At 40.5% G+C, this 18,209-nt stretch overlaps 1 protein-coding gene across 2 annotated transcripts in view; it reads left to right on the forward strand.

The window, feature by feature from the left end:
- Positions 1–6,163, forward strand: part of SMAD1 (SMAD family member 1) — a 47,532-nt gene extending 41,369 nt beyond the window's left edge. For both annotated transcript variants that reach the window (XM_082050368.1, XM_082050369.1), the window contains exons 5-7: positions 433–654; positions 2,675–2,931; positions 4,767–6,163. In XM_082050368.1, the coding sequence (XP_081906494.1) occupies positions 433–654; positions 2,675–2,931; positions 4,767–4,910 (623 nt within the window). In that variant the 3' untranslated portion in view covers positions 4,911–6,163. The remainder of the gene's footprint in view (positions 1–432; positions 655–2,674; positions 2,932–4,766) is intronic.
- Positions 6,164–18,209: the final 12,046 nt, after the last annotated feature.

Consider the following 18,209-nt stretch of genomic DNA (forward strand, 5'->3'; position numbering starts at 1 on the left):
ACCTCATCTGTACACCTTTTAAAACACCTCCAGGGATGGTGACTCCACCACTTCCCTGGGCAGCCTGTTCCAATGCCTGACAACCCTTTCTGTGAATATTTTTTTCCTAATATCCAATCTAAACGTCCCCTGGCACAACTTGAGGCCATTTTCTCTTGTCTTATCACTTGCTGCTTGGGAGAAGAGACCAACACCCTCCATGGTACAACCTCCTTTCAGGTAGTTGTAGACAGTGATAAGGTCTCCCCTCAGCCTCCTCTTCTCCAGGCTGAACAGCCCCAGTTCCCTCAACTGCTCCTCATCAGACTTGTGCTCCAGGCCTCTCACCAGCTTTGTCACCTCCTCTGCACTGTCTCTAGTACCTCAGTCTTTACACGTGAAGCCTCTGTTCCGGTGCCGTTAGATTGTAATGTTCCCACTGTTGCTTTACAGATGTTCAGGCAGTTGCTTACGAAGAGCCAAAGCACTGGTGCTCCATTGTCTACTACGAGCTGAACAACCGCGTCGGGGAGGCGTTCCACGCTTCTTCCACCAGCATCCTGGTGGATGGCTTCACGGATCCTTCAAACAACAAGAACAGGTTTTGCCTAGGGCTACTCTCGAACGTGAACCGGAACTCTACCATTGAGAACACCAGGCGGCATATTGGCAAAGGTGAGTTCAGGATCTTTGCATCCGTTTTTTGTGGGGGAGTTTCCCCTAGATGTGACAACCTGGGCCACTTCCCTCGAGAGCAGACTGGTCATCCCAAGTACACAGGATAAGTGCTTGTATTGGTAAATATATAATTTTCTGGCCAGGTCTTGTAAGCAAATTATTGTTTTTACCTGGTGTATAATTACAGGAAGCTTTTACCCTTAATCAGTTTTTAATTGCTGAAGGCTATCATAATCTTAATTAGAATGAGAAGTTAAGGCAATTTGTCTAATCAAATGTCTTGATTTATCCTGATTATTGATGTATATGGAAATCCAAATCATAGTCTTTGCACCTAATTTTTAGCTAGCCTTAGTTCCAACATAAATTAGCTATCCTAACATGTATTTAGAGAGGGAACATGCCAAAACACTTTTTCAAATCCATTTTTCACGGGCTGGTGATCCTTTCAGTGGGAAATTTGTGCTTCTTGTCTATGGCTGTGACAATGTCCTGCAACAGAGAAAAGCTTCTGTTTTATGTCTGACTTGACACAGTCCTCTTTTTCTGAGAACTTGCCTATAATGCAGATGACAGGAAAAACTGACATTGCTCCCTGCAACGGGACATTCCTGCAGACACATTTTTTAGGTGTTCACGTTATTAGTGAATTCTAAATTTTCTGTCACAGTTGAGGGTTCAGCATGCCCAAGCATGTGGGGTGTATGTTGTAAGTAAGTGTCAATTAATGAAGTATCTTCCTCCTCCTTAAAGGAGGAAAGAATCAAAACAGAAGAGAACTGTCAGGCCTTCAAGTTTGAGCGTTCTGGAGAGCTTTTCTCTATGTGCAGCTCTCAGCAGTACACAACACCTGTGCTGTGCCACTCAAGTCCTAATACTTCTTCCTTCTTTTTCTCCCCATCCATCTTACCAAGTATCAGGATATTTATTTAACACCTCATTAATTTTCCTGTTAAAAGGAACCCAGCTGCAAGCAGAGTTCGGCTGAAGCACTTAACTGCGTGTGTACCAAAACAGAGTGAGAGAGACAAGGATGGTCTCTAATAACTGTGTACAATTTGTGTTGATGTAGAACTATTAGCCGTTGAGGAAGGAGGGGTAAACCCCAAAGTTGGACGTGTAGTCATAAATGCTTTTGCATACCATGTGGGGTATATGTGTGCCCACACAGGCACATACATAGTCAGCACCAAAATCCTACATGACTGGGCACAGTGAAGGCTTTCTGACTGAACTTCAGTTTACTTTTTAGATTCTGTGTGTTCACTTCTCTGACTCATGATATTGTGGGGAAGTGTTAGTATTAAACAGAAACTAATCAATTTTTAAACACAAATGGCAAATTTTCTTGCTTTCTCAAAGCCTTTGGAATTGAATTCTACTGGTAGAAAATCTCCACAAAGGTTCACTCTTCTGGGGCTTGCTGCCATCAGTGGCAGGTGGGGGAGCAGGCAGTAGATGGGGAAAGGACTGTAAAATTTGTGTGTATTCTCATTTGATAGATACATCTGAGGAATATAAAGGCCATTTTCTTTTTCCAGCTCTCTGGAATTAAAGCAAACTGAAAGACTCATGCTACCCAAAATAACATTCAGGACTTTTCCAGAGAATCCAGCTTCAGGCTGCTTTAGTATCTACAACTCATGCAGTAGGTTTCTGCTCTCTACTCTTCTGTTCCCAGTTATTGTTTTACATAAATATAATGAGAAAAAAGTTCAGGTGGTCAAGCCGTCCAATGTACTGCATCTAAATTACTGCAGTGCCTGCTAGTTTATTGTTGTTGAATTTGCGACAGTTACCAGTTTCCCTTCTGTATACAAACATACACACCTTCCTTTCAAATCACCTGCTGATGAAACCAAAAAGTAAAAATCAAGTATGAAAACAGACACATGATGGTCTGGCATGCAATTAGTGTTTATCTCTTTAAGCAGAAACATCTCTCTGGAGACAGAGCATGAACAACAGATACACAGTATGAATTCATCTAATGTCTTTGTCAACCTTCTCCTCACAGGTGTTCATCTCTATTATGTTGGTGGGGAAGTGTATGCGGAATGTCTTAGCGACAGCAGTATTTTTGTGCAAAGTCGGAACTGCAACTACCATCATGGGTTCCATCCCACCACAGTCTGTAAAATCCCCAGTGGCTGCAGTTTGAAGATTTTCAATAATCAAGAGTTTGCTCAGCTTTTGGCTCAGTCAGTGAACCATGGATTTGAGACAGTGTATGAGCTTACTAAGATGTGTACTCTCCGGATGAGTTTTGTAAAGGTATGTGAAAATTTGCTTGAGATTATTTTGTAAGCAATTCTTTTTTAATATGATGATTTTGAATGGTCCATTGTCTCCCTCTCTTGACCTATAAATAGCTGTTGAATTTAGGAAATAGTGTTCAGTAAGTGTAAAACAGATCTTAATGAAACAAAGTTGCCTTTGTGGAGAAAAATTCAACTGGTGCACATACTTTGAAAACGTGAGGTGACTTGCAGAAGGTGTGTCTTCACATAAGTTTCTAGTCACTTGTGAAGCATTTCCGTCATGTCTATTAACTGTTCTAATTTCATTGAATTGCCTCTTGTAAATTTAGTGTTTCAGTTCAATTCTTGTATATAATCTGTGTATAGATTGTGTGTTTGTATCTATAATTATTTGCATAATTACTTGTATCATTGGCAAGATACTATACAAGCAAGTTTTGACAAGAATTGAGTCGTGAATTACTTGACCTAAAAGTGAAAAAGCCACCAATTCATTACGTAGCATCAGCTTTTGCCCTTTTCTTTGCCAATTGTTATGGTCCATCCCATCTCCTGCTCTGTAAGAGGCCCAGCTGAACTTCATGTTTCTGTTCCTGGTGGCATTTTTGGAAAGGTGAGCTGGGGCTGCAGTGTAAGTCATTATAGTGGCTGTGAGAGTGTAGATAGCATGACCCTCTAAATCTGTCTTGACCAGCAGCTCCCAGATTAGGAGCTGCGGTAATCATTTGGAACGATAGACATACCTTTCTATTCTAGGGGTGCACGCTAGGTCAAGATTTGTGACGTGGCTATGAATATCAACATATGTACTGGTATAAAAGGGCTGGTCACATATACGAAAGCAGTCCAATGAAGATGGTAACATGCTGAAGTGCTCTTTTTGATAGGAGGATAGAAACTCCTAGATGTGTTAGGACAGGGGTTCCTAAAATGGAATAGGTTCTTTATAGCTCTGCATCCTATTGAGTTGTATAGCAGTGTTGCCTGAGGGGTTGCATGGGACCTCTTGCATATTGGATGTTGTACTACATAGTGTTTGGAGCTGCTGCCACCTGTACTGGGAGCTGGGCAATCCCTTCATTAGGGGTTAATATAGACCAGAGCAAACTGTACCTGCAGCTGCTTAGTCTTGTCTCCAAAACCTACCCAGAAGTGGCTCATGTACAAAAGGATTTTGAATGCCATTTAAATGTCTGCTTATATCTTTGGTAGTTACTGTAACTGAATTGGGTACGAGCTCAAACAAAGGCAATCTTGTCTTAATTTGAGAAGCAGCCTGCTGGGGGATGACCGTGGCCTCTTTCTCCAAAGAGGAATGGTTCTCATTTGCTGCTCGGTTTATTGTACCCGTCCTGCAAACGATGCTTTGGTTCTTGTCAGACAGATGCTTCACCCTCACTTCCATAATGTCAGTCTGTGAGCTCATTTTTTTAAATTTGCTGATCTGTTTGGCAGCATTTTGCCCAGTTTATTCTATTTTTGGTCTTGGCAGAGAAGACTTTATTATCCCCCCTTTCAGAGGCTTTACTGTGACATCATGCAGCTGATAGTGAGGTATGGGGAAATTTAGCACTGCCACAAGTTGTCTTTGAGGATTTAAAGACTTCTGTTCCAGGAGATCTCAAAATGATGCTTCCTCCAAATTATTTTGTTTTACTTCAGATTTGTTTGTTGAAATGTGCTAATAGTTGGTGCATCAAGGATGTCACACTACCCTGCTGATAAGCACTGTTGAAAGCTGGATTATTTTGCTAAGATGATTGAAGTATGCTTCTCACTTATTTGATGTTATAAAATAAAGTGATTTTTTTTTTTTCTTTCTTTTCCCACTCATGATTCTGTTTCCAGGGATGGGGAGCTGAATATCATCGCCAAGATGTAACGAGCACTCCGTGCTGGATAGAGATACATCTTCATGGTCCCCTTCAGTGGCTGGATAAAGTACTTACTCAGATGGGCTCTCCTCATAATCCTATTTCTTCAGTGTCTTAAAAGGTCCCAAGCTCCTGCATTTTGGAAACAATTGAGCCTTGCATGTACTTGAAGGACGTATGAGTCAGACACACACTTTTATTTCCCCCCCTGAACTGGCAACAGCTGAATAAGAGCCATGAAAATACTTGACTTCTGTGACCAACTGTTGGATTCAGAAAAAAACAAACCAAACCGCAAAACCCCTTTGACATACTGTTGATATCCAGAATTTTAGTTTACATTGTAATGTACTATTGCGAAGTTGATTTGCAGGGCCTGGTGCAACGAGGACAACCGAGCCAAAACCACAACCTGTCAGCCCGACTTCCCGAAGGATCTTCGTGCCGCTGGCAGGAAGCTCGTTCAGCACTCACTGTTTTCCCCCGTGTCCTCTGCGGCTCAGAGCCGATGTTGGTGAAGCCTGCTTTCTTTGCAGGCTCTCTTCAGTACGTTTTAAAACCGTTTGTCTGCGTTGATGGTTGCTGTTCTCTTTAAAAGAAAAAAAGAAAACAGTCATATGGTTTAATCTCAATAACTATGTAATAATCTTTGCAATCGTGTCCTGACCATACTGCTGTAAGAATGTTAGGTATGTTTTTTGCTAAATGTATGTACGGTGTATTTGAAAGTTTAGAAATTAGATTTAGACCGTAAATGAACTAGGAATATTTGAATGGGGGGAGGTGGGAGTGGGAAGGGAAAATGACAACTGAAATGTAGAATATATTGTAAACATAGCTTGTTAGTTTAAACTGAGGTCTGAGTTTTGCTGTGCATTTCATTTTTATAGTGGCTTAATCTTGTTAATTCTGACTAGTTTTGCCTCTTCCTTTTCCCCAAAAACAATTGTGCAGCTGGTTAATTCCTTTACCTGTGAAGAGGACAAAATGATTAAGTGCTGCAGTTTGAAGGCTGCAGCTCTATGTATTTCAAGACAAAATTGTACAGAGTGCTCTTTAATGATTGAACAGTTTTATACAGTTTATGTAACAGAAGTAGGCTTTTAATTTTGTAAGAGAATCTTGTTTTGCCAAACTAGTAACTGTTGTTTCGAGGACTTCAAAATCCCTGTGTGGGTCTATTTCAAACTTTTAGAAAAAAATATATATATTTTTATTAATTTTTTTTTTTTTTTTTTACTGCTTGGTTTATTTTCCTCTCTTTGATCTTTTATATTCACGTAAGCTGTAGTGCTTTAAGTACCTTTATTCCAAAATTAGTGGGTCCTCTTTACTGGAAGATTTGAATAAAACATGTTGTTACTGCTTACATTTGATTAAAACTTTGTCTTGTTCACTTCTTAGTAGACTTGTAACAAACCAGATAAAGATACAGTCTTGGAAGAGGAACAATTAGGAATGAAGATACGCTGAGCTTAGACATTAGTGCAGGTTAGTAACCCTACTAAATTCAGTCTAGGAGGTACATGAGTACTCTAGAGAGAGAGATTTCTTAACCAAGCAAGATTAGAATGGATGCAGTAATGCTGAAGTATGCCAGCCACTTAGTAAAGTTCCTGTGAGATTTCAACATCCATTATCTGTAGGAGGAACGAGCTGCTCTGCCATTTACTGGAACATCCAGCGGGCTGCGGAGCTGTCTGGAGGTAAATGCCAGGTGAGCGCAATTGCAGGCGGCACCGAGTTCTGGGAGGTTTTGCTGAGAGACGTTCATGGCACGGGAGGAACTCAAATGCGATCTGGCCTCATCTGCTTGCTGCTTTATTTCTGTTTGTAAAATAAAGAGGTGAGTCTGGACTCCTTCCATGGAAAAGTTTAGACGTCTCTCTCAAAATGAATACCTCCCTGCCTTGTAGTATTTTTTCCATCAGAAGGGAATTGTTTGAATGTCGGTATTCCGTTAAGAGTATTTCACTGCTGATTTTGTGCGTCAGCCCTTTGTGTAGTCTTTTGGCTGCTTGGCTTTGGTTGGGTTACCTGCTGGAAAGTGTTCCAGCCATTTTGCTGAGGTTGCACTGTCAGCAGGTTCTCCCTGCTCTGCACCATGGTCATGGTGAAGAGCCGCCCTGCTCCTTTCCCTGCAGCTCTGCCTTTGCTCTGGGGAGAGGTGAGCGAAGGACAGTTCCTTTGCAGCTGCTAAGTGTCTGTCAGGTGCTGGATGGTGGAGTTTGAGAGACTGGGGGCTGACTGGAGACCCAGTGCCTGTGCCTGCCTGGCTGTGATGGACCACACAGCACCAAGAGCAGCAAGAGGGAAAGCTGAGCAACAGACACAGATGTGTGTTCAGCCAGATGTCTGCATGTGTGTGTCACCACGATGGGTAATAGCCCTTTTTGGAGGATGAGACAATCCTTTTTTTTTTTTTTTTTCTTTTAGCATAAAGTTAATTCTGTTGCTTAGATCAGGATATGTTTTTAAAACTAACCCTCCTCCTCTGCTAAGGGGAAAAAAAACCCCATAATTTTGAAGTCTCATGTTAAGAAGATCTTGGTTAGCAGCTTTTTTGTATTTGTAAGTTCCAAGAACTGATTTTTTTTTTTTTTAAATCCAGTTTAACAACTATTTTTCATAAGGAAGCAGTCATAGCACAAATGTAAGTCCTAAAAATAAGTAAAACTTAAAGATTATAAAAAAAGAGAAAGAATGCTGTTTGCTGTTCAGCCACTGTCTCTGTTTTTTCCATCTTTGGCCTCTGCTACATTAACTCCCAGCTGTTCCCAACCAGTTTCCTTCCTTTTGTTGGAATACAGCACTGAGGTAGTAACTTTTTTTAATCAGTGCTGTAACCATCAATCATGCAAGTCTTAACAGTGTTTCGATGTGGATGTTTTTATACCTGGATGATCCTGTGCAAGTTTTGGTAAACTTGGAAATAGCTTTGGAGTAAGAAAAGATTCATCGTGACTGGTTTTGAACGTTAGTTTCTTGTATGTTTTGGTTTGTATTTCTTCTCTGTTTTTCCTAAACAGGGATTAAACTCAGAAAATACTATTTCTACAGTGTCGTAGGAACTTTGAATGGTAATACTTCTGCAGGGTCCCATTTTTTTGTAAATTCCTTCCTGTTGTGCATTTTTCTATGTTGTTGATACTATTGAAGTGCAGTGTACATAGGATTTTCTTTATCTATTATCCAGCTTTTTGTTTGTGGTGAGGAGACATTAGGTGTAAGGAAAAAGTGTACCTTCATGTGATGGCACTGAGTATCCCAGCTGCACTTATTTAGTTAAGCTGACTGGATTGGAGTAACACCTGACATAATTAGCCAGAAAAATAGGAGGTAGGACAGAGGCTAGTTGCTTGGGGGGAGGCAACTGCTAGCCTGAGGCTCTTGTGAAGACTTTTTGGAGCATTTGGAGAACTTTTCTTACTAATTTGCCCCAGTCTGGATAGCTGGAGTCAGAATGCTGCAAATGGCGCAGGACAAGACAACAGCAAAAGAAGTTCTTGCTAACTTCTCACAAAACAGAGCTAAACTCAGAGCCTACAGTGTCAACTCTGCACCCAGGTGAGTCCCTGATGGAGAGAAAACCAAACCCTCTCTGGTTTTGTTTCCCCAGAGTTTCCTGGGTCTAATCGTCAGAACAACAGAGTTAACCTTGAAGAAGTTGTGTCTTCTGTGTTTAAAAGCCAAGATGGGCTGTGTTAAGAGAAACCAGTAAGATATGGATAACTGTTTTAGAAAAAGAACTGAGGAAAAGCAGTAAACAGCAGAAAATGTGGAGACAAATACTTCTGTGGAGCTGAATGTGTTTTGGCTTTTAAGTGCTGGAAAGAAAATAATTCTCAGGTGAAGATGACTTTTTAACCACTTAAAAATCTCTGATACACCTTTACAATACTCGATGAAAGCTAAGAGAGGTAGTCATGGCTACTTGTGTGGTTTTACAAAGGGACAGAGAGTAATAGTTAATGTTTTAATATATCCTGTATCAGAGACACATGGATCTGACCACCTAATGCTCACTAAGCTGATATTGCTGTCTCGTTAGATAAAGTAATTGCCTTACTAAATCACTTATCTTTCTACTGTAGCTGTGTTTTCGCAACTGGGGTTGGCTTTTCTAGCCTCAAAGAATGCAATTCTGTAGCTATCATCATTTGAAAACAATAAATCAATGCAGAGATGTCTGAAATTTATATACCATTTCTTTGGTGTGCCTGTCTTCTTGATTTTTTTCCTTTGCCTTGCCACACTTTAAGCCTTTGATTGACATCTTGGAAGTTAGCTGTGTTTTGATGGTCTCTTTTATTAATTGCTGCTGGTTTGTTCTGTTCAGCACACTGTAGCCTCTTATTCTGTTCTTGAGATTCATGATTCATAATCGTGAACTGGCAGTCACCTTTTTCTGGATGCGTGCCTAAATATACACCATAACTCTACCATCACCAGTCATGGTAGAGCAATATATTTTTTTGTGCACATCATCTCACAGTTCATTTTCTTCAAATACATTTGTAATTCTGTGCAGGAGAGAAGTGAAAATGGCTCTTATTTTACTCTGTCCCCTTTTGTCCTTGACTTAAACAGTTCAATGAGGAGAGACACCCTTGTGTTATCATTTTAGGGGGCACTCTTTCTTCTTTGTTCCCTAAGCTCCCTCCCTGACTCCTATATTTTTAATGTCTTTCCTTATTTTTTTCAACTCTTTGCAAATAGCTTTCTTTCTGATTTTTTTTTTTTTCATACCTGTTGAACAGTGTTTGTTTCAGTCAGACAAAAACCTGCTGCAGTGTGCTTGTCAAAGGCAGCTAAAAAATTATGGGTTGCTTTAGGTGCTGGAAGCAAACCATAGAGATATACATGCTTCACAAGTACCACTTTTTCAACCCCTGCAGTCTCAAGTGCTTTTTGGAGGAGGACAGCAAAGTGAGACAGAATGATGCTATTGGATTTTACTTTCTCTTGAGATTATTGTTTTAAAGTTTTTTACAGTTATTAAGTTTGCCTTCTCTCTATGTTAGTTTGTCACTTAGCTTGCATCTGACTGAAACTATAGAAATTCTGAGCCAGGGTGCTCAGGCTTTGTATTTAGTGGTTGTGTTCCCTGACTGCTGCCTTCAGCTTCACAAACAAGCCTTGTGCTTGTTCTCATAATCTTTCTCTCCCACAAGGCTCCAGAATAAATAAATTGTGTGTTTGTAGAGCAAAGCTCCCATACTCCCTGCTTGCCTTGGTGACTTGCTCAGAGGGGGACAAATTAAGCTGCTGTGTAGGTGGGACCTGGCTCTCATTCTCAGAGGCCGCTGATACGTGTGGTCTGGCTGAAGTGGTCCTTGTTCCCAAGGTCTGTTATCCTTGTGAGGTGCCATGCCTGTTCCTGTGCCACCTCAGGTCACACATCTGTGTGGTGCAGCAAAGTGCCACCGTTTTGGCCACGTGTATTCATGTGCTGTGAACTGCTGAGGCAGAGGGCTCAAATTTCCCACTTTTGTTCAGTTTGGTTGGAGTGGCTGACATGGTGGCTCCTGTGTCATTCATCCCAGCTGTGGGAGATGATGATCTCTACAGCTGCAGCATCTGACAGGGTGTGTGGTGAATTGGTTTTCAATAAGGAATTGCAATGGAGAGGTGGCCTCCTGATTAAGCCTGTTACACAAAAGTAACTCCAGTAAGATTATTATGTAGGCTTGATGTGAGTACAAAGATGAGCAGGTCTATTGCAGTGAATGAACAAGGTGGGTATAGTTTTTACTTGGTATGAGTTGAAAAATCTATGTCATCTCTTTGTGATCCTGCCAGCTCATCTGAGACTTAAAATCAGTAAAGCTCAGAGGAGGCCACTGTAGGTCAGTTTTGTAGAAGTGAGCACCCTCATGTTCTTCAGATTTTAAACAGGACTTGGGGTCTCTCATAGCAGTGATAAAACCCTGCCACTTACAACTCTGTATTGTAGTAAATGTAAAATGAGCTAGAATTGTATTATAGTGGGCACACTGCACATGCCAAACAAGCTTTCGTTGATCAAAGAGTTTGTTTCTTTTAGTTTAGAGTCAAACTTAGTACTACAAGCAGGAGAACAAGACCTGATGTGTATAGTGCTGCAGTTAAGACTTACTAAGTTTTGTCCCAGAGCACTTGGTTCTTGGCAGGAGGGCATGGTCTGTCTCATCTCTCAGCCCTTCACTTCTGCCTTCTGTTGATGGTTTTGGGATTGGTAATTCTGAGCATTTTCAGATGCATATGTGGAGACTGGAAGGTGGCTGCTGTCCCATCAGATATTTCTTCTAGCTTGTGGACGAGTCTCCTTAAGTCAAAATCACCATAGGCCATAGTGCTGGCAACAGCACTGTTTAAAAACTGGATCCAAGCTTGGTTTCATTTGGAACATGAGTCGGCAATGGTTTGACTTACAAACAAGCTTTACAAACCCCTCAAACATGGCTTGATCCCTGTGTTGGATTTGGTCCATGCTGTTTTTTAAAGAAACACAGAAAGCATCTACTGCGTGCTCTGAAGACTTGCGGTTCCAGGAGTTGGATTTTTATCTTGTGCCAGGAGAGTAACTTTGTAAATACTCTTTCATGGGGTAGCTGTTAATTTGGGTCTGGGGTTTCTTCATGCCTCTAGTGGTAGCAATGGATTTGGCATTAATTTAGAATGCATTCTGGGCATTGTAGCCAGTCTGTTTTCTGACACACTGTATTGCTCTTGGTCTTTCAGGAATCATGTAATTGTCCGAAGTGTTCCTGTGATTTCCACAAGTCACAGGAGCAAATTTGAACAAATACAGCAGTAGGACTTAATTTGAAGAGGTCACATTGATAGAAAGCAGCTGTTTGCATTCTTATAATCAAAATATTAAAACAGGAATCTTAAAAACATTCCCTAGAGAGGCAGTGGGATGTCTCAATGTTGACCTGGGTATGTGTGGCAATTTCAGCAGTTACCTTGAGCTAGGAGCCTCATGTTTGAGGAGCCCAATTTTGCAGAGCATACCTTCAGTAAGGGGCCACCTGTTCTGGCTCATGGGATCTGTTAGCACCAAACAAGCACCAGATTAGCCCATATTGTGAGTAATCAACAGAAACAAAACAAAAAAGATGTGCATATAGTGGTAAGGGAGGGTTCATTGAACCTGGCAAACTTTTTTTTATAATTGGTGCAGGCTGGGCTGTTAGGATTAGGGCTACACAATAGCAATTGATTTCCTGATCCTCTTTCTTTCAGAGGTAAATTTAGTGTAGTGGCCTGACATTTCCCTCCCAGAATCCCTCCTGCCCCCCTCAATTGGACATGTTGGTCAGACTTGGAACTTCGCAGCAGGACATGCATGGAGGCATCATGTTTGACTAGAGTTGGGGGAAAGGATCCCCTGACCACAGTATGAGTGATCTCATTATGTGTGGTGTTTATTTTCAGTGTTGTTTCAGAGCTGTCTGGGTGCTCTTGTGCTGTTTTTCCTTCAGAAGTAAGGTGGATGAAAGCGTGTGTGGAGTATGTGGCCTTCCCTTTGTTTTTCTCCATGCTCTGGTCAGCTCTTGTGTTTCCCTTGCATTGGAAACACAATTGGCCTCACACAGGTGGTGTATACAAGAAGCCCAGTCAAACTCCATTATTTCTACAACTGTGTATGGCGTGCCTGAGAAATGTGACATGCCTGTCATGTAAATAGGAAACAGCCCTTGTAGGGAACAGAGTGTAGCTGAAGGCCTAATCCAAATAATTCCGTTAGTCATTTCCATATAGCAACCTTTCAGTGCCACACAAGTTTGGAAAACATGATTGTAACTGGCTTCCACATGCTGGATGAATGCATAGATACCACATGTTGCCTTACACATTTAAGTCTTTCTAAAACTGATCTGAGACACAAATGCATTACATAGAGCAGTTGTGGGTGAAAGCCTGCAAGCGCAAAGGTTTGTATTTACACAGGAACTGGGCTGGGCCTGCAGCACTAGAAGCAGTTTGAGGTTTCTTTGATCATCTGAAGTTTCTGATGACAATAAAGCAGCAAAAAACAGTGAGGTGGTGTACTTGGGCTGTATTTGATGGTATGTTGTCATTATTAAAGACGTGGTTGTCAGGGATGGAATACGATATAGTTTTAAGTGCTGGCTAGTATGTCAGTAAAAGCTGGCTTAATTTCCTGAAAAAGAATACCGTGTAATGTAACAATAAACTGGTGATGTCCTCTTTAGACATATAGAATAATTAGGCACTCTCAATTTCTGTATTTTCACATGTATTGATGTGAATTATAATTTGTGTCTGGTTTTGGTTTTTCAAAGGTGGAACCAGAACGCTCCTTGTGAAGTACCTACTTCTCATTCCTTACAGCCTGCTCCCTCTATCCAAGACCCTTCTTCTTCTGAGCTCTTACAGAGGTTTTGAAAACATAGGAGAAGGGCTGGCCAATGAACGAAAGTAAGGTATGAGTTATGTCTGATAGCATGAGAAAGGTATTTAATGTATACCTGGAAAAAAACAAACACTTCAGGGTTTGGGGGGGTGGGTGTTTGTTTGGGTTTGGTGGTGTGTTTATTTTGTTGTTGGGTGTTTTTCTTGTTTTTTAGTATTCCATTTATTGTTTGTGGGTTGTTAGGGGTGTAGCTTGCAGACTGCAAGTCTGACATGGCTAACTTGACATTCCTAGTTCACTACTAAAGTACAAATTCTGCAATTGGAATTAAATTTTAAAATCCCTGCATTTAGAGAAGCCCAATTCTGTAAGACCCTGTTTTTTAAGGCACAAGTGGGAATAGAAAACAGTGATTTACTTTGCTCAATGTGAGTTTGTCGTGTGTGGCAGTTGCACCCTTTAGTCGCTTTTCAAAGCAGCACAGGTTTGAGGATAACAGCCAAACAAATGGGCCTGCGATGTTTGTAGGAGCTGACTGTGCCTGGCGCTGTGTTCTGTCAGCATCTGTTGTGAGCGGTCTGTTTTTGCTGATTTACTGTACCTGAAAAATGGAGCTTGGTCCCATTTTTATAGTATCAATACCTACTAAATTAGCTACTAACTGGCCCAGCAGAGGGACAGTGGACAGATGTGGACAGAGCCCACATCTTCATGTGCTGGAGTTCTTTTGCTTCACAGGTGCTTATACTCTTTAGATACACCATAGCACCTCTCAAAGTGATAATGGAGTAAGTGTTGAGAAAATGAAGTTGAGAGACTATGGTGTCTGAAAAAATGAACCATGCACAGTGTGTAGAATCAAACCCAGGCTAGATTGGAAGTAATATTCATGTGGTACAACAATTTGGAAATATACAATATTAACGACAGGACCCAGCTTGGGGTGCATCACTTTATTTTGTCTTATCAAATGTGCTTAAAAGATTGTCTCTTATGGTTTTGTTGTGGTCTTTTGGTGGCATGTGTTCTGTGTGGGGGTTTTGTGTTGTGGGTTTGGGTTTGGTTTGGTTTTTTTCTCCTTTCCTGGAAAGCTGGATGAAGAAGTGTGAAATTATAGTCCTGATTTTTGGGGAGGGGGGAAAATTTGGAGGGACTTAATCAGTGTGGTTTTCTTCTGGCTAAATCTGACCCAGCAACAGGGGGAGATCTCATAGTGGAACAGATGCTGTGTTCTTCAGAGGAAATAAGAATTTCTGACTCTGAAAAGATCAGTGTAAAAGTCTGAGGGCTATGAGGGAAGGAAAAATACTTTAAAAACAAAAAACACCAAAAAAACCTTAAACAAAACAGCACTTCAGGTGCAAAAAGATTTGAGAGAAATTATTTTAGGAATGCTGCATCTGAAGTATATTTGAGCCCCCTGCATGTCATGCATGTGCAAAAGTGTAATAAAACCCTGTCAGGTAGCAGGCTGGCTTTCAGCTGGTATGTGGTATGGGCAGAAGGATTTTGTGTAGGAATTAGGGAAAATTCAAGTAGAGAAGGTATTTCGCACTCTCCCTGTGTACCCTGTTTCACTTCCTAATCATCTTTGTAGTGAAAAAGTTTCTTCTATGATTTGGTTTAGATTTGCCTTTCTACAAATTAAAGTGGTTACTTTTTAGTCTGCTTTTGATGGTGATGCAGCAAATCGTTCCCTGGCATCTTCATAATGCCTCATGCCTGTGAAGAAAGGTATGTTCCCACTCCTTCTCCTACTTTTCCAATTCTCGTCAAAAACCTCATTTTTTTAAAGTCTTTGCTTTTCTTCACTTTCAAATGTACTTGATGAAGTGTTCCTCTCGGTTTCAGTTTGCTTACGTCTCTTTTAGTCAGGTGCCTGAAACCAATTGCTGTGGTCTGTCTAATTGGGGCCTCACCAGCACTTAGAAGCTGTTGAGTGGAGACCTGAGGAAGGTGCAATGACGAATTCATTTTGTTCTTGTAACAATTCTCTTAATGCAGCACAGAATTGCATTTTGCAACAGCATTTCCAGCCTGTGGTTTCCAAGCCTTTTCAGTAGGGTGAGCACCTAGCCAGGTTGTGGGGTGGTTTTTTTGTTTTTTTTGTTTGTTTTGTCGTTATGTATGCATTTATTTATTTTATACAAAGTATAGTCTCACACTTGCCTTTAGTAACGTCACCCTGCTAGAAATACAGCAAAGTTCCATCCTGTTAAACTGGGAATCCTCATGCTTTAATCATCTTGCGATGCTTTCGCAAGGCTCTTGTGACAATGAGCAACGAGAGGAGGAAAAACTTGGCCTAATTCCAGGACCCTTACACTCATAATTGATCCAAAATATTAAATTTGTATCCCCTGGAAACTGGTTGTGGGGAATGTCCAAATTAGTCTTCAGGAAAGATTAATTAAGCTAATCAGTAAAGATTATTCCCTTGGATGAAACTTTTTTGTGCTTGCTTTTTTGACTCACTTTCTCTGATACCTTTTTAAACTAAAACTGTTTAGAAATGGGGGGGGACACACAAGTATTTTCTATTCTTTTTAAAATAAGTGTTGAAATATTTATCCAACAAACATCTGAGAGTCACTTTTTGGTTTTTAAAGGGGAGGGGAGCCCTTCAACTGTTGCATTAAAGTGAAGAAGGCAGGCAAAATTTCTCTTCCCCCAGCCCTCCCCTTTTTCAACAGAAAAATGCATGTGCTGTCAACTTTTCCATCACTAGAAACAAAAGGACTTTTCTTTTACAGGTCAGACTTTGATATGTGGTCTTCACTATTTAGAATGTAAGAATTAAGAAAGAATGGGATTAGATAACTAGCATTAGGACTGTACTTGTAGGCTTCTTCCAGAAAGGCCAACCATAAGCTTTTCAGTAATAACCTCCACTAAAATACTTGCTGCCCTGTTGTCTGGGCTTCTGAGATGCTGCAGTCATCATTAAGTCATCTAGGAGTGTTTGTGTGCATGGTGGGAGAATCAATTGAGGAAAGTGCCTATCAGAGTTCACTATGCTCACTGTGTTACTAAACTTATTTGTGAAAAGTTTTGTTCTAAAATATAACGGTAAATAAATATGATTTAAAATTAACTGAAAAGGTCAGAGAAATGAATTTGTGACATATAAAAGAAGTTTGATGGGTTCTGGTTTTGGTTTTATTTCCTCCCCCCTCCAGATACAGTTCTGCCCTGCTTGTTAAACAATATCAGATCAGGGCTGTACTTACTTAGTTGTAAGTGTTTGAAGGTTCTGGTCAGTGGCCTCTGTCTCTGCTCTTAACTGAAGAGATCGGGGATTTTGTATTTTATGGTTAAGGACCTTATTCCACCACTTGTATCGGCATGTAATGCTATATTAACAAAACCAAACCAGATTTAACTGTTTAAACGTTCCGTTATCTTTGTGGTCTGCCCTGTTAATTTTATATAGACTGCTGGAATGTCCTTGTCCTGTGAAATAAGAGCTTTTGCTAGTGAACTTTTGCAGTTTCTGTGATCTGAAGATGATAAAATATATGCCACACAGATTTATTGGAAAAAAATCAGGACAATTTCTGATGTTAAAAGCAAGTAGAAATTTGGGGAAAGGGAGAAGGGAGAATAGCTCGTTGGATTTTTTGGGGGGGTTGGTTGACTGGTTTGGGGTTGTTTTTGGGCTTTTTTTGGTGTGGGTTTTTTTTTTTTTTTTGTGAGGGGCGTTATTTTGTTGTTGTTGGGGGTTTTTATTTGTAGCAAAGACCAGAAAAGTGAGAAATAAAGGAGGCCAGCTTTCATTTTGTTTGCATTGACTCGGAAAACCCTTGAGATACTGAGATGGGTAACAATAGGGACAAATGTGATATCCTGTACTGCAAAGAGAATAAACAACTGTGTGAATTATAGGGACTAGATGGGAAATAGCATGCCTAGTGGTTCTAGTTGGCCTATATGTCTTGTACTGACATTTTTGCGATAAACCTGGAGGTCTTGAAACATGCATAGAAAGCTACTCTGAGGAGGAAGAGTTCAATTCCATTTCACTGCTTCATGAGGGACAGGACAAGAAATAGCAGGCTTAAATTGCAGAGAATAAAATTTAGTTTAATACTGAGGGTGAAGGGCAGAACCTGTGAGTAAAGGTAGTAAAATACTGTAACAAGTTACCTGGAAAGGTTTTGCAGACTTAGTCATTGGAGATTGTCAATAACAGGTTAGAAAAATGCATGTTGGGAATAGCACAGGTGTTCTTGATGCTTTCTTGGATGCTTTCCTGCTCTGTGCTATGACCGAGTGTTTAGGGCCTTGTCTGAACATTTCAGAACTGAATTCTGTCAGAAATGCTGATGTTGAGGATTCCTTTGTCACTTGACTATATTTTCCTGCCTATCAAGACATACATTTTTAATATAAAGCAGGCAAGAATATTTTTCCCCTCTTCTCTTTGTTCCATATGCCTATGTAGTTGAAGTGGAGTTACAGCTAAAAAAAGTAGCCATTTGCACAGGTATCCTAGTGACAAACCTCACCTTCTCCTGGAGAGGGTGTTCTGCTAACAGCATTTAACTTTCATAGAGAATGGCAGGAGTACAAATGCCTCATGTGAGAACATCTGGAAAAGAGCTTTTCTTGAGGCTTATCAATATTCCAAAGAAGAACCTACCCAGAGTCTTCACTCAGAGCAGCAAGGTTGGAGAAGTGGTGACAGCTACAATGGCAGAGCACTAATGACTTGGAGAAATGTTACTGTTGTAATCGGAAATGATACAAATGGTGTCATTGAAACAGATTGTGGATGCCATTTTTATTCTTGTCAGAGGCTCAGTTATAAATATGGGTTCATTCTAAGGAGATGACATCAGAATTTTTGTGCTTTCCACAATTAGATGGACAGATCATGAGCCTTTAACTCATTAAATGCTGTTTTTCTGGAATATCACCTAAAATAAATGAGGATTTGAATGACTGCTTGCTTTTCATTCAGTTGAACAGTACCACAGAAAAGCTGAAATGTGATTGATGTGTCATTCTGAAATTTGGCTTAAGAGCTGAGAGCTCTAATTTGAACTCTGA

This window comes from Streptopelia decaocto (genome assembly GCF_964273445.1).
Source record: "Streptopelia decaocto genome assembly, chromosome: 4".
NCBI lineage: Eukaryota > Metazoa > Chordata > Aves > Columbiformes > Columbidae > Streptopelia > Streptopelia decaocto.